General features: G+C 44.0%; 2 protein-coding genes across 3 annotated transcripts in view; one reads left to right on the top strand and one right to left on the bottom strand.

The window, feature by feature from the left end:
- The window catches only part of KIAA0040 (KIAA0040 ortholog), a 31,019-nt gene extending 18,204 nt beyond the window's left edge, over window positions 1-12,815 (top strand). For both annotated transcript variants that reach the window (XM_084851201.1, XM_084851200.1), the window contains 2 exons: window positions 5,754-5,873; window positions 9,317-12,815. In XM_084851201.1, the coding sequence (XP_084707327.1) occupies window positions 9,458-9,775 (318 nt within the window). In that variant the 5' untranslated portion in view covers window positions 5,754-5,873; window positions 9,317-9,457 and the 3' untranslated portion in view covers window positions 9,776-12,815. The remainder of the gene's footprint in view (window positions 1-5,753; window positions 5,874-9,316) is intronic.
- Window positions 12,816-14,630: 1,815 nt separating this feature from the next.
- TNN (tenascin N) overlaps window positions 14,631-17,058 on the bottom strand; it is a 61,326-nt gene continuing 58,898 nt past the window's right edge. Inside the window, exon 14 of the mRNA XM_084851199.1 lies at window positions 14,631-16,985. Within this exon, the coding sequence (XP_084707325.1) occupies window positions 16,860-16,985 (126 nt within the window). The 3' untranslated portion in view covers window positions 14,631-16,859. The remainder of the gene's footprint in view (window positions 16,986-17,058) is intronic.

The following is a 17,058-nucleotide window of genomic DNA, read 5'->3' as shown; positions in this document are numbered from 1 at the left end:
CATTCTTATATTTTGCATTTTTATTATTGTGTTGGATCCTGGTAATATCTAGGTTGAATTTAGGCAACTTCTTGCAAACTAGACGTTTTATAATTGGTTGGAGTGGAGGAAAAAAGTGAACGAGGACGACGCTCAGACATCAGATTTAACCAGGATCTGCATCCAGCAACCTTCTTGAAGCCAGGAAGTGTAGCCCTCTTCAGCCCAATGCAGTGTAATGCTTACAGCTGATCAGTGGTATAGTGGAGCCAGAGCTCACTGGGACCCAGTATTGGCACTTTTTCATTAGCAGGGATCCTGATGGCACCTGCAACCCCACCAACTCTGGACTCTTTGTTCCCTCTGACCTGGTTTGCACATAACAAGAAACTACCATGGGTGAATTTCCCCATGGGGCTTCTCACTGCAATGGCAGCTGCCATTCTGAATATTTAGGGCTTGGCGGGGGCTTGTCGTTACGTGTGAACCCAGGAGGGTGAGTTGTTGGGGTGATTGACAAGCCACCCAGAACCTATGGCTGTTTAAGAGTTGCAGATGGCTGGTTAACCACCCCAACAACCCACTGTCACTGGGTTCGCACATAATAAGAAGATATGGCACCCCCCTCCAAATATTCAAAATGGTGGCCGCCACCACAACAAGAAGCCCTGCGGGGAAATGCACCCATGGTGGGTTCTCCTTATGTGCGAACTGGGTTTCTGAGTTAGTGACAATCCTCACAGAAGTTAGGGGAAAAAGAATTTTCCCAGCAGCAATATATTGTTCCCTATTGTAGTGCAGAGTATTCTGGAATTAACTTGGTCTTGAATGGGCAATGAAGACCCATTAGCTTTATGGAAGACCTGCTCCTGGTGGAGATGAAAGCTGCAAGAACTGGTTTGTTGATGTGGATCAACACAGCTGCCTGAATTTCTGGATTCTCCTTGGGGCGTGTCTGTTGGAACTGTCACTGTCGTGATGGGCTGCTCTTCAAAATTTGCCACTACTCATTGATACTAGAGCAGGCACCAGTTGATATTAAAACTGATTCCAAAGTGTCCCGTGCACTACCATTTTATAGCAATCAACTTTAACTAAAGGGAAATCAGAAGAAAATGCGAATATGATGTTCTCGATGTTCCCTTGGAAGGTTTTCCGAAATTTCCCATCCTAGCAACAGTCCCCAAACTTGCTCTCTGCTGACAAGAGAGAGGAGGAAGCTTTATGAACCTGACGCAAGGGCTGTTTTTTTTCCCTGGCATTTCTGAATGAGCTGAAGAGGCAATTTAGGTTGGAGAAGGCAGCCGTTGTGCTTCAGGCAAAGCAAATATTTAGGACAGAGGTTCCGTTCTTGGCTATGCCTAAAACTTCCTGGGCAACCTCAGGCAAGTCACATGCTCTCTGTGCCACAAGTAAGGGGCGGGGGGTTTGGCAGGGTGTGATGAGGCTTCCTTTGTCTATTTAGATATTCGTGCAGTTCTGAATGACCTTAAGTAACATCAGATCGCTTCCAGTCACAGAACATTGAAATGACCTCTTCCTAGGCCAGCAATTACATCAATTAGGCTTTCAATAGACACAGCAGGTGTAGGTTTGAGGATCTTGGCTGTATATATCTTACCAGATTTAACTGTGATTTTAGTGCAGTCGGACCAACTAGGGGTTTAAAGCTGCTTTGTAAAGCAGATTGACAGAGCAATCCTGTACATGTCTCCTCAAAAGTAAGTTCAGTGGGGCTTACTCCCAGGTAATTGGGCATAGTATTACAGCTTAAGATTAAAATATGTTGGCTCCAAGCCAGAGAAATTATGTTATGTCTAAATCCTGTTGAAATCAATGGGATAAATTATCACAACTCGCCTAAGTTCCACTGGTTTCAACAGGACTTAGGTGGGCCTAATGTACTCTGGACCAGGGACATTGACTCTTGACCTGGTATTGGAGTGTAAGAGGTATAAATCCATTTTAAATTTACACTTTAACGTTCTATGAAAGATAACATCTTAAGACATATTACAAAAAAGATTTAAAAGTTATTAGAGAAAAGTAGTATCAAAACTGAATTCACTAAATTACTGTAATCATTAAAATTATAGTAATTATAATTCAGTATAAAGATATAATTACAGTGCTTAACAATCTAACAGTATAACAATACTAATTTCTAACAGCTTCATAGAAGACTAGATATATAATTGTTGCTTGTGCATATTTTCTATTTTCCATCAATAGAGAATCCATATAAATTATGTTCTGCAATGACCAACATTCCTTAATCCACCCAATAGGCTTATTTATTAAGTATTTATTTACCCATCAACACATTTCTTAAGGTAGTAATATGTCAAAAGTAACATTCTGATTGAACCACATATTCCAGTACAAAATAAACGGATCTGAGTTAATAAGGAAATTCTTGAGCCTTCATGTCCTTCCCTATCCAAATGGATCAATTTCACCATATAGAGACTGATCTGTATTCTTCCCAGCCAATTTGCAATTTGTGGATCTTCAGCCATTTTTCCATTTGCTAGCAATCTGTATTCTTGCTACTTTGAGTAAAAGTCTGGCTTATCTTTAGATACTACATCATCAAGATATCCCAACAATAGTCTTAAAGGCATTGACAGGATTTTGCATGAAATTATCTCCTTAATAACTGTTTCTGTCTGCATCTCCTTTCAAAATGTGTTTAATCTGACACACAGCAGGCAGTATCCAGTACTGCCTGTGCACCTCCTCTGATTATATTGCACCAGCAGAACCCACTGCCTGCACAACAGCAAGCTAGTGCTTCCTAGAGCAACCCCAGAACAAGCCAAAACACTTCCAGAATGGGACAGATCATTGGAACTCCCTTCTGCAACCTCTGTTGATTTATTTCATTCTGGAAACAAGTATTTAGGTTCATTTCTGGTTGTTTTAGGAAGTGCTGACTTCCCAGCTGGTGCATGGGCAGAGTTACATACTGCTTATAAGATTAAATCCATGTATCCATGACTTTGACATTTTCCCTAAATTTGGTTGAATCCAACTAAAATCCAGTTGAAATTTGAAAAGACTTTTGTCGATTGAATCAAGGAGGGTATGTTTGATGGTAACTTGTTATTCCTTATTGCATCTCCTACAAACTACCAGCTTCTGTACACTGTATGGATCTCTCTAAACTGGATCAGTTAGCAACAGCATGCAAAGGAGGTTCACTGAAAGTTAGTGCAAGGTGATACGCACTGGGAAGACAAATCCAAATTCCGCATGCATACACTGATGCAGCCTGAGCTGATGGTGACACACCAGGAACGAGATCTTGGATAGTGGATAGGTTAATGAAAAGTTTGATGCAATGTGTGGCCGATAGAAAATGGATTGAAAATAAAATGGCCAGTTTTATAGTACTTTTATACAAATTTTGGGTGCAAACACATTTGGAACGCTGTGTACTGTTCTGGTCGCTCCATCTCAAAAATGATATTGTAGAAATGGAAGAATTGCAGAAAAGGGCAATCAGGGCTGGAACACCTACCCTACGAGGAAAGGCTACAATGTTTGGGGCTTTTTATTTTAGTTAAAAAGTGACTAATAAAGGACATGATAGAGGTTTATATCATTATATGGTGATGGCCACTAGCTTGCATGTCTTTAAAAGGAGATTAGACAGATTCATGAGAGGACAAAACTATCGAAGGCATGGCCATGTATCACCTCAGTATACCTCTGAACACCACAGTTGCTGGGAAACATGAGTGGGAGGGTGCTGTTGTGCTCTTGTTCTGCTTGTGGGCTTCCTAGAAACATCTGGCCACTGAGAGAAGCAGGATGCTGGACTTAATGGAGCTTTGTCCTGCTCTGGTACAGCCCTTCTCGTGTTAAAAACAGCTGTGGAAGCTAACACAGGCTTTTTAATTATATGAAGCTTTATCACTGAGGTTGATGACTAATCATACCCAGGTATGCAAAATATGTATTTGCTGTGAGACACATGGATACTGATAGACTCCAAAGTTGAGGTGGAGCATTGTGGGTGTACTCACCCCATTCCCTAGGAACTACAAAGAAGTATGCACAGGGCTCTGTTTATCATTGGGAAACAAATGTATGTTTACTTCAGAGGTACCGCGTAGGTAAACACACACACACACCTTGTCCCTCACCCCATCTTTCAGAACAAATGAGATTGTTCCTCTGGAGCTATATCTCTGGCTAACCCACTAGATTTTTGAACTGATTTATATGTTACCCTGTATGACTTGGTAGAATTCTTGGTTTGAGACTGTAGGTAGTGTATATGTGTGCGTGTTTGATACTTTTAAATGACCTCCCACATAGAAGACCTGAGACTTCCCATGTGTAGTAAACTAGAAGAGCAGGAAAGTGTTAGCACAGCACTCTCCTTGATGCTACTACATGAAGATAATTTTTACTACATGCAGGCCTGTATATGAGATATGTATGTATGTGTGTGTGTGTCCCCACCCCCCCAGGTGAACATTTCACCTGTATTGACAACATTGCAAAAGCTATTCTGAGGTAGTTACCACAAGTAATACGCTTAATACACTGGGGAGAGATGAGGGTTTCTGTTTTATCTTGAATATATCCTAGAGCAGGTCATTAAAGCTAGCTTGTTATGAATCTACCAGCACCACCAAATTCCCCTCGCCTCCCACCAGAGGACTGTCACATGCTGGCCATGTTCTGCACACCGTGCCATGTGCAGGTTAACAATGTTTCAAGGTTGGTGGACTGCACCCCACAGATTTAAACAGACTCAGCTTCCAAATAAACTTACAAGTTTTTGTTTTAAACAAAGGCCCCCTCTATACAGCTCTCTCAGGCTGTGGCTGTGCTCTCCTCAGGCCAGAATCAGTGGGTGTTGCCCTCAGCGTCTTCCTGGTTCCTCCCAGGAAGCACAACCCATTCAGGCCGAATCCATCAGTTCTTTCATATTGTTACAAACAGTACATCTAAGGATCCAGCAGGCAAATATTGCTCAGTTTTTAAAATCAAGTGACTTGGGTAGCCCCTTGAGACTGAGTAGTCTTAAAGATGGACAGGGGTATAAATACTCCTCACTTGCAGGAAAACAGGGAAGCCACCCATCTCCCTGCTTGAGAGAGAGGGGGGAAACCTCCTGAAATAATTTTCAAGGGCTGCTGTAACACCATGGCATCATCGCCCCCTTCTGGTTTGTCCAGTGCTTGTGCAGCCAATGCAGTGATACTAAAACACATCCATCTTTCTCTCAGCATGGTATGTTTATTCTATACAGTGATCTTAGAAAAGCAGCAGCCTTAAGAAGAAGTCTTTCATAATAAAAGTCACTTTCTCTTAGCATACAGAAAAGCCCTACTTTTACTCAGGTACAAGACGTAATTATTTCACCACTGGGGGGAAGTTGTCCTTTCTGGAGATGCTTATATTATCCCAATTTGAATTCCCCCTGTCCACACACTCACATTTCTTTGCCAGCAAGAGCTGGTGCAACAATTGCACAATGTACTGTTTTCAAGCAAGCCAAAGAGAATGTGAGTAAGCTTGAGTTCTGGGTCACAGGAAGTGCAAATACCAAAGATATTTGTCCTCTTGCTACCCTCTGTCATCTGTGTGTATTTTTTCTAGCATTGTTCCTCAAAGCATTGCCTGATCCTGTGTGGTTCAGGGTGGTTCCAACAACATGTAAAACCAGTCTAGGGATATATACAGATGTATGTAAGTTGAGGATTGAACAAGCACCCTTGGCACATTTTGCTTAAATGTACCATCTTCTCTCCCAGATCAAGCTCAAGAGACATGGATTCTGTATGTTTACAGCAGAAGTCAGCTGTGTACAGTGCTGATTGGCTTGGAAATCCTTGACATCCATAACCCACCTCCTTCCTGAAGCAGTTTTCAAGGTATTTAAAATTTATTCTGCTTTTTTAAAGAGTGGGGGTGAGAAAAACACAAACGTATGATTAGTTAAATAACTGTACATGCAGCACTTTGGAATTAAAAGATGGGCAGCCTGTCTGAACTGTCTGGTGGTTGCAGGGAGGAACAAGGTGATGACAGAATTGGAGTTTGATTCACTGGACAGTGAGCTCGTCCAATGCATTGTGGAGGTGCGGAGAGAAGCTGGGCTCAAGCTGCAGGAGGAAAAACTGCAGCAAATACAAATGTATATATATAGGTGGGCTGGACCAACACATATACCCTAGTTTGTTGACTTTATTTGCAGGCTGCAAAGGGGGCAGCATTTTGCCCATTTGGGGTACATGGGACAAATTTGGGGGGCAGGGTGAAACTTAGCAGCATACCTGCAGCCTCCTTGCTGCTGTACCAGTCACCACTTTTATTTTCTTAAAGTGCTGCAGAACAACAGGATGTTGTGATGTAGTGTCACTCTGGGAGGGAAATGGCAGCCCCCACTAGCAACTGCCACCCCCCACCCCAAGAACTGCTTGGAACACTTCTGTGTTATGGTGTGGTGTCGTTCTGGGATATTTGTGGGAAATAAAAATGGAGTCCAGCAACAGCCAGGAGGCTGCAGGAACACCAGTGAGTGTTGCTACCCTACCCCCTGAACCTCTGCTCCCACCCTCAAAAGACAAAAGAAGGGAAGCGGTCCCTCCCTCCCAAAGTCTGACATTTCCAAAGTTCAGCCCACCCCTACTCTGTACCCATCTCAGGATATTGGCCTGTAAGAAGTGCATATTTTAAAAACTAGGCAAGGCCATGTTTTCAAACTTCTGACAGTCAAGACTCCTTTTCTGAATTATAAGTGATGGCCCGTTTCACTCTTATACTCCAAAAGATATGCTTTCGTATGAATTACTCGCCCTCAGAGGAGTCAGCCTCCTGTGTATTCTGATGGTGCCTCCTGAGTTGAACAAGCCCAGAACAGTGAATCATGTAGAGTGGCAAGGAGCAGCCTCCTCCTCTGTGGATGGGCAGTTAATTAATTCTCCCCCTTCTTTGCATGGGCTGCAGAGTAGACCTGATGCAGAGACACAGCAGAATTGTCTTCCCCCTTCAGGGAGCGATTAGAAAAGGCCAGCAAGCAGAGCAAAGTGGAGGTAAATAAAACTCCCTCAGCAAGACAGCCCCGCTGCTAAGTTTGCATGAGGCCCCCAAAAAGAGCACCTTTCTACTAGCTGGAGAGTGTTGCCTTCCCAAATTCTGCTGGGTGTATTACATTCCAAACGCAGGAGACCATATGTATACCTACTGAAGCCTGCAGAGTCCGAGATGTAACTCTTGGATGTTTTGCCATTTCTCTGAGCATTGCACGGTCTGCCCTTGGGGTGAATTTGCTGGGACGTCCACTCCTGGGAAGATTGGCAACTGTCTTGAATGTTTTCCACTTGTGAATAATCTTCCTCACTGTAGAATGATGGACTTTAAATTGTTTGGAAATGGCCTTATAACCCTTCCCAGATCGATGGTCAGCAACAATTGCTTCCCTAAGATCATTGCTGATGTCTTTACTCTTTGGCATTGTGTTAACACACATCTAAATGCCCCAGTCCAGCAAACTCCTGAGACTTCGGCTTTTAGAGAGATGGTCACACTTGCTGATGATCAAGGGCATTTGATTAGCAGCACCTGGCTGCTACTTGGCCTCTTCATACCTATGGAAGCAGTAAGGGTGTACTTAGTTTTCACACATGGCTTCTTCATTTTGGCTTTATTTCTGTAAAATAAATAATGACACGGTGTAATATGCCATGTGTCATTGTTCATCTGAGGTTGTATTTACCTAATTTTAAGACCTGCTGAGGACCAGATGATATTTATTATGTCTTGATACGTAAAACCATAGAACTCAAAGAGGGCGTGCTTTATTTTTCACATGACTGTACATTACCTGGTTATAGTCCTTACAACAACCCTGGAAGGGAGGTTAGTGTTGTTATGCCCACGTTGCAGTTGGGTGGGGCTAAAGCTGAGACATGGTGAGTGGGTTGCCTAAGGCCACCTACTACGAGTGGTACTACGATTTATTGCAAGCTTGTGATGGGTCACTCACGAAGGTTTGCAGGTCCTTTACACAACGTCGTCAACCTCTAGGATGTCTCCTGCGCCTTTTCCAATTTATCCTGGGATAAATAAGCCGGAGATAAGCCGGAATATTAAAAAAGTGGGATATTGGCAGTGTCAAATGCTGGCGTAGAGCTATGAACTTGCCGAGGAAGGACTTTCCTCAATTCAAACCACATGTCTGCCATGTAAATGCCATGTAGATGCTTGAGCACCGGAAGGAGAAGAGAATACAATGCCCTCCTGCAATGAAGGGAAGCAGATCTGATCCCCACCCCACCAAGCTCAGAATCAACATCCTCTGTTGATTTAGAGCACCCCATTAGGTTTAGTGGGGCTTACTCCCAAGTAAGTGTGCCGAGGGGGGGAGATTTACAGTGCAACCTTATGTCTACTCAGAAGTAAGTCCCATTGACTTCAGCTGGGGCTTACTCCCAAGTAAGCGTGCCAAGGGTTGCAGACTTGCAGCGCGATCTTATGTCTACTCAGAAGTAAGTCATAACTTTCCTGGGGGCTGCAAGGGCAGCACAAGTTAAGCGACGAAAGCAGGATTCCTCCCCCCCCCCCGCTCTTTCGCACACATGCCAGGGAGGGAAGGAGGCGCTCCCTCGATTCAAACCATGGGTCTGCCACATAAAGCAGACATCCTAATCCCACAAAGAAGCCAAAAGCAGGAAGCCCCAGAAAGGAGGTGGGGTTTTGGCTAATATAGACACCCTACATTTATGGCAGAGATGACAATTGCATCGGGGACTTCCTGATTTGTAGCACAACCTCTGTGCTGCACCAGCAGTCTCCTCATTCAGTGCCAGCAGTGGTTGTGCAGAGAACCAGGCAGGTGGGGATATTCCCAGCCACCACCCCAGGATTGATGCCCCACTTCTGTAATCTGAATTTAGTAGGGGCACAAATGTGAGCAATATTCTGCAGTGTTCCTAACCATAGGTCTCCTGCTGAGCTTCTTTGCCCATCTTTCAGACATTCTGCTATTGAGGGCTGTTGTGGTGCAGTGGTTAGAGTGTTGGACTAGGACTGAGGCAGCCCAGGTTCAAATCCCCACTCTCTCAGCTTGACCTGCCTCATAGGGTTGTTGTGGGAATAAACTAGGAAGGAGAGCCTGATATGCCACCTTGAGCTTCTTGGAGGAAAGACGAGATACAAATATAAAATAAAATAAAACAGTGGAGATATAAAACAGATATAAAATAAAACAGTGGAGCATGTTTCTTTACGCCATTTACAAGCTGAGGTCTTCAGTTCATAAGAGACTCCCTAGGGCAATCTACCTCATTTTATGTTTCACCTTCTGCTTTTGCAGGAACTGGTGGGAGGAGTTCGTACACGTTTCAGAGGCTGACGAGGCCCACAAAAAGCAGCTCCCACTCTTGGGTACAGGAAGAGGCAGAAGGAAGTGGCCTCAGCATCCCGCCAGGCCTTCTTCCAGCCAGGGAGAGCCACCATGGAGCAGATCAGCAACTTCTTCCACTCAATTGGGACTTTCATTCACTCCAAGCATCAGGAGGGCGTTTACAACACCGTCTGCCTGGCCGTGCTGGTGGGGCTGCCAGCCCTTGTCCTCCTGGCAGGCATTTTCATCTGTTGCCACTGTTGCTTCTGTGGCCAGCGGCAAAAGGACCATGGTGGCTCCGGCGGCAGCAGCCCTTCCCAGCGGAAGAAAAGGAACAAGATGAGGAGGAAGAAGAAAGAAGAGGATCTGTGGATCTCAGCCCAGCCCAAACTGTTCCTGCTGGAAAAGAGGCCATCCCTGCTGGCATAGAAGGACTCTTCCTCCCTCTGTAATGGTTTCATAGCACTTTGGGGCTCAGGACTTTTCATGCTGGACTCCTTCCCTTTTAAGGGCGACGTGCCGCTTTTCTTAAAAAAAGAAAAGAAAAAAAGGACGGGGAAAAAAGGCTTCTGGGATGTCCTGGGAAGTCCCTGTTGGGGCACATGTTTACAAGCACCCTGCTACTTGCACCCAGGCAGGATGAACTAATGCCCATGCCAGGATACGTGCTTGTCCAACGCGTACCCAAGAACATGCTTCTATGCACTCACCAGCACATTTCACTGTCATGAAGGGGGATCTGTGGCCTTGGGCTGAAGGATGTAAACAAGAACATTTATTCTGACTAACAAACCTTGCACTGACACCAGTATGTGCACTAGCAAGCAGGCAGCCACTGCTGCACACATATGTATGTATAACATGCATTGCCATATACATCCACCTACTTAAACAGATTGCACCCAGATGAACAGAGGCCTGCATCACATGTTTGTATCCAGACACTGGCTTAGAGAGCTTTAAACAGGGATTAAATTGAACATCTAGTTCAGAGGCAGTGTTCAGTCCATGGAGGAGGGCATTGTTTGTGGGCTTCCTGGAAGAATCTGCCTGATCACTGTTGGAAACAGGATGCTGGGCTCAGTGGACCCTTGGTCTGATCCAACAGAGCAGTTAAATGCCAGGGGTCCCCTCAGAAGCAAGATGTCATAAACACACCATGTGATCTTCGTAATATGCTCTCTGATCAGGGCTTTGTGCATTCCATAATTGTGCCATGGAATTCAGCATACGAAGAACCTCAACTTTCTTAAAAAGTGCCAAGAGTCCAGCCTGTAGGACTGCAACAACAGGCTCAAGAGTCTGTGGGTAATGCCAGATCAAAGCTCAGGGTGGGGGGTGAGCAGGATTTCTGGTGATGAGGCTTCAGTATTCTTCTGAGCTCTTTGCCGCTCCCCAGGACTAGCAAAAGCAGAATAGCTTATGCAAAGCAGGCACAGATGCACAATGTATTTTTCCCAGCACAGTTCTTCCTAGAACAGCTCATTTCTTCTTAAGGCCTTTCAAAACAACGGGTGTCATCCAGCCAACGGTGAACACTTTTCAGTTCCACTAATTTCAGTGGGAGAGTTACATGAATAGCTGTTCCCCATTGAAATCAAAGGGACTTAAAAGTGTGTTACTTTAGCTATATTGTGCCCCTACCTGTTTTTGAGGTGGGGAGATATGCTGTAGTTACTCATCTGGGATCCAGGTGAATGTTCTCCCAGCTAGTATATCTCTTCCTGGTGTACATTCTTTGCACACAAGCCTCAGCATTGGGTTGCTAGGAAAACCCATCACCCTGTCCCCAACCACAATTGTTGCAAGAAATATTACTTCGGGCTGTAGTAGAGTCTTACAGTGCAATCCTAAAGGGGGTGCGCATGACCCCCTCCATGCATTCGGTTAATGAGCGGGGGGTCACGAGGCTGCATAGGCTAGCGCCTGCCTCTCCTGATGAATACCTGTGAGAAGGAGTTTGTACATATATCTGTACACATCACGAGTTCCTACATTTGAGGAGGGACCTTTACTGCTTCCAGACAAGGCTTTTCTGATGCATTGTCTCAGACCTTTATTGGGGGGGGGGGTCTAGATGACTTCATCAACGTGTAATTGTTTTCACACAAAAATCTGTTAAGAAAAGATGGAATAGGTCCAAATGCCTTTTGACTGGTAGCACTCATTATCTGTGCACAGATAACTCCTTGCATGTTTGTCAGGGAAAGAGGGAGGTGGTGGGGCATTAACCCCCAGGACCCTGAGTATTCATTGAACGCATACAGGGGGTCATATGGACCTTTCCCTCTATACATGTCTACTCAGAAGTAAGCCTCATTGAGTTCCATGGGGCTTACTCCCAAGCGTGTATAGGACTGCAGACATAGATACCTATTGGAATTGGATGGCGCCTGTACAGTCACTGTGATGACTGTAAAGGGTTCTGCTAGCTGCTTGTTTGATATTTGAGATAATGAGCCTTTCTACATGAGGCTCTTACTGTGCGCTCATTATTGCTCACTCACGGTTGGTTGTGGGTCCTTTACACATCCTCATCCTTCAGTGCCTTTCCCATGTTTGCAACCATTATCACAGTTTTTTTTTCCTAATGGGGAAAGTGTGGTATTATTTAGAAATGATGGAATGAGAGTCTCATGTAATTGCACAATTCTGCTATACCACAGTGCCATCTAGTGGTTGTATAATGAAACATAGAAAGGCAGAGAGAGGAAACCCCTGGAAAAAAGCACATGTAAAGGAGCTGCTCTTAATCCCACAAAAAAATCTGGAAACAGAAGCTTTGATAATAAGATGTGGGATAAAGGCCTCCTGTAGAAATGCCCAATGCCATTTTGGTCACTCATATCTTTCCCACTTACCTTATTTTTAGTTTTCCATCCTCACTTTTGAAAGCCATGTCTCTATTTCATCCTTATCCCAAAGCTGCTTTTCCTGCCTTATCTTGGAACCAATTTTCTTCACGGGCCCCACCCAGCACTGCGAAACCTGTCTAGAACCTATCTCCAGTTCTCTGGAGTTCTTGACTGTCAGCCCATGCACATTTAGCTGGGAGCAAGCCCCATTGAATATGGTTGGGCTTGCTTCTGAGTAAGCATGAATGGGATTGGGCTATGAAACTCATTTCTATGGAGGGCTAGACTTATAGAACCAACACCACAGCTCATGCCAGTCAACATTCAGGAATTTGTAAGAAATGTCAACTTGGACCAACATTTCAGGTCAGCTCTGTGCCGGGTACTAATGAATTCCTGGGTCCTCATTGACAAGGCAGTTGCTTGTATATTTTTTGCATACGGATAAGCCCACCAGCTGTTCTGGGCTCAGCTTTGGAAGTGGTGTGTTTCGCCACCTTCATGTCATCAATATTTGTCCTGTACCCAGTTTCTGAACCTGCATTCCAGGTATTGCCCTTTTATTGCACAGACAACCTAACAACCTTTTTATTTAAAAATAAATTTATTTTAATGAAACTAACCTGTTTAGTTTTTGTGTCTTGCACAAACTCTGCTATTTATTTACACTGTAAATTTACACTGCTTGTAAATTATACAGAGTGGTGGAGAAAATGAAATGTTTTTTCTATAACTTTTCTGACCCCAGGGAAGCACCGTGCTCAGAGATGAAAGGGAAATGAAATGCAGATTGTTCCTGAGCTGAAATCAGATGACAATCACAAAAGGAATCCTTCGTAATAGATTCAGGCCTGCACAATGTAGTGTGGTTTGCTGCATGTTTGTCACACACACACACACACACACACACACACACAGGTTTGCACACGAAGTATGTTCCATGCTGCTATTCAAACCCATACCCAGCCCCCTGTCAAACCCCACCCGGCCCCACAGCAGCATTCTTTGCAAGGCAAATGGTGAAAGTCTATTTGGTTTCTGCTGTTTACGTCAAAATCCCATTACAGCTATAGCTGCCAGCTTTACTTGATTTATGGCGCAATCCTGTACTTGTTTAGATAGAAGTCCTACAGAATGCTGGGAATTGGAGGACTTCTTTCTGTCTAAACATTCATAGGATTGCACCCTTAATCTGTAGGTTAATCAGGCTGTGCAACAGGAGCCTAAGTATGTTTACTCAGAAGTAATTCCCACTGAGATCAATAACACTCCCTAGTAAATATGTTAAGAGCAGCCTTATTTGATTAATGGCGGGGGGGGGGGGTTAAATCAAGGAGGCCATGGCTGTACTTCTGCAACAGGGCATGAAAAAGTAATTCTACAGGTAGCCTCTCTAATCATGAGTGGTAGCTTGTGCTTATTACGTTGTAAGTTATCTCACAGCCTGCTGTATCACAAAAAGGCACCAGTTCAATTACATTTGATGAACTGATCAATTTAGTCACAAGGCAGAGTCTCTAAATTCTGTAAGTGATGATTCTAGCAGCTTATTACAATGCAAGATTGCCCCCACATTCTCTGTTGTGGGGGGCCCTATGCCTTTACACAAGGTATGTAAGTTGTCACCAGCCTTCCTGACTCTTGGCCCTTACGCCCCCTATTCCTCCTGTGCTTTGAAAGAGCTTAGAAACCCACCCTCTGGCAGTGGCCTGCACAGGAACATCATTACACCTTATGACATCAGCGTATGTTAACATCAGCATAATGCAACCACAATCTGAGACACTGCTTAGGTGCAGTAAGCCTTGTGTCTGATTCAACATGTTATCCGTGCAGCAAATACATGCCTTCTTTTAGCTTTACCTTACAGATATTATATGTGTAGTCACTGGCCCATTCAATTCAAATTTGGCCAAATTACTTCTGCCACTTTTACTCTTCAAGAGACACTACATATGCAAGAGGTACAATGACTTAAAATGATTGAGGACACAATCCTATGCATGTTTAGACAGAAAAAAGTCCTATAACTCCCAGCATTTCCCAGCCAGCCTACAATTCCCAGCATTTCCATGCTGGCTGGGGCATGCTGGGAATTGTAGGGCTTTTTTCTGTGTAAACATGCATAAGATTGCCCCCTTAACGATTTGTGTGTAACCTTTGTTGCATCACACACAAACCCTTGAATATAACTAGCAGCACAATCTTATACATGTCTACCCATAACGAAGTCCCACTGAGTTCAGTGACACTGCCAGGTAAGTGTGTATAGGATTGCAACCTAAATCCATTTCTTAGTATCACCATTTTGAACTCTAATGCAGCGTGCTGTATTTTAAACTCTATGCCATTTTAAGCTGTATGCAGTTTAAAATTATATTTATACTTATTAAGGAGCTATCCATAATTACATTCGGTGAATAACTTCTGAACTTTGCTAAATAATGTTTATTTCTGAAATATTTCAAAATCCCCAGTGAGCACCAAAACAGGCAATCATACAAATGCATTTGTTCTAACAAGCATAGCTAATTAGCCATCTGCATCAAAAATCAAATCTGAGCAGTTTGCAGAACTAAAAGGGCTGTACCTGATTTTGGGGTGAACCTTAAGACTCTAAACCTTTCTTTGAAACAAAACGAATGTGTTTCTCAGTCTATAACAAAGTATTTTTAAAAGCCAACACCCCCTCAAATTCGGCGAAATGTGTGTTTCTTGACCTTAATAAGTACTTCTATAACATTTCACATATAAAATTGTGGGTTTTTTTTAACCCAATGGTTAGTGTATTCATTTTCACAACAATCTCATAACCATTTTTAAAATGGACGCTGAGAGACACTTGTGCAAGGCCATCCTGGGAGTTCCTTGCTGAGCTGGGATTTCAAGCTGGTTCCCTAGATCCACAGGCCCACATCTGCTTGCACCAAGACTTTTGGCACCAGTACAGTCATGAGACACCAACATTATAAATCTGGCTTCACATATATGACGGGGGAAGTTCTGGTTTCATCAAGAGAAGATCCCTTCTCCTACCACTCTCCACGCACGTTCTATTAAGAGTGTCTGGAGGATTTAGTATAAGGGAGGGAAGGGACCCTGAGAAAATAAGGCCTATCTGTATGACAACATAGACCCCAGGGGTGAAGATCCTGTGGCCCTCCAGACGTTGTTGGAGTACAACTCCTATCATCTCTTGACTATCGGCCATGCTAGCTGGAGCCAATGGGAGTTGCAGTCCAACATCTGGAGGGCCACAGGTTTGTAACCCCTGACTCAGAGGTACCACTCGCTCTCCTAAACCATTTGTTAATCATACTTGAAATCAACCCTAGGTGGCACTAGATCTAAGGCTCCCTTCTCCCAGAGATGGCAAACAAAAATGTGTCTGGGCTGCTGCACTTCAGGCTGCAAGTGCAGGCTCACATGACTGAATGCTTCTCCTCCATACAGAAACATCCCTGCACATTGAAAGCTAAATGTCTGAGAGAGAAAGGTTTTAATTTAGTCGGACATTTATTTTGTATAAACATTCCATGATGTGAATCCCACTTTTGGTATGCAGTGGTACAGTCCAGATACACATTGACCCTTTTATTGAGAACAAGACCTAATTTTTGTGATAGAAATAAATGAAATGAAATGAATGAAATGAAGTGTTGTGACTGCTGCACAGGCAATCGCTCAAATTAAAACAGGAGGGGAGAATCTTCCAAAACACATTTGTGTAACATTACTGCTGCTTGTGACAGAAACAGCCCTACACATAATCAAATGTTAAGGAATGGCAGGGAGTTTCTCATACAGATAGAGCTGAGCTGCAGACAGGAGCAAATGGAAAGCAAGTAAAACAGAAATATCTTGTTTTATGTAGAAGGAAATTTTGAAATGTGACCACATCCTTATCTGAGGGTGTGAAATTGCTGGCTTTTTGGGTAACTGTCAACATCTGTTGTGGGGAGCGCAATATACACAAAAAACATGTTTGTTACATTAGCACCTTGGGTTTTGCAAAGCTGTATCACAGAAATCAGAGCTCAGCCGCCCAATCAGGCCCTTGTTGAGCACAACAACCCTTCTCTTACTGCTCCCTACCTGCCTTCTTCTTGCTCTGGGTTCCCAGAAAGGAGAAAGCCATCGCTGATAGAAAGGAGTGGACACTGCCACCAAAGAACACAGAGAAGGAAAATAGATGGTATGGTGGATTCTTTTCTTCCTCTGTCAAGGAAAGGCCAGATGCTGCTGTGAGGGCAACTGGATGGCAGAGGCGCCTTCCTTGTCAAACTATCTTGGGACAAGGTGAGGGGCTGGAATGGAGCTCTCCAGTCACAGCTGCTTCTAGTGGCTGGCAGAACCACAGGCCACTACAGGTACAGGAAGTTTCAGTACCTGCAATTCCCCCCCACACACACACACAAATTAAGAATGTAACTAATGAACTGGGCCTTAGTTCCTAACGACTTTCCAATCATGCTCACAGTGCAATGCAAGTTCTGTGGTGATCCCAACCAATAAACCAGAAAATACCTCTGAGGCCTTAAACCAGTTGATGTGATTATAAATGTACTAAAATAAGCCACCCAAGGCCTGACGCGCTGTTACATGATAGTGCATTTCCATGCTTGGGCTGACAAGCACGGCACTTCCAGGGAACCATTCTAAGCCACCAGAGATCTTTCTTTCCTGCCCAAGATGGGCTCGAAGCTAAGTGACCGTGGACGGATCTTCATCTCGGTGTAAGGGATGGAGAATAAGTGGCCCTTCCATGGCTCCCAGTTAACTCCCTGGAAAGAGAAAATTCATAGCACTTGAGTGAGGTTATAAGACCAGCATCATGAATCGATGGCCAAAAATTCG

The sequence above is a fragment of the Heloderma suspectum genome, chromosome 4, assembly GCF_057233095.1.
Source record: "Heloderma suspectum isolate Gila_16-S chromosome 4, 16-S_ref, whole genome shotgun sequence".
In the NCBI taxonomy this organism is placed as follows: domain Eukaryota; kingdom Metazoa; phylum Chordata; class Lepidosauria; order Squamata; family Helodermatidae; genus Heloderma; species Heloderma suspectum.
The sequence above is the reverse complement of the archived record's forward strand: the minus strand, read 5'-3'. Positions and strand labels throughout refer to the sequence as shown.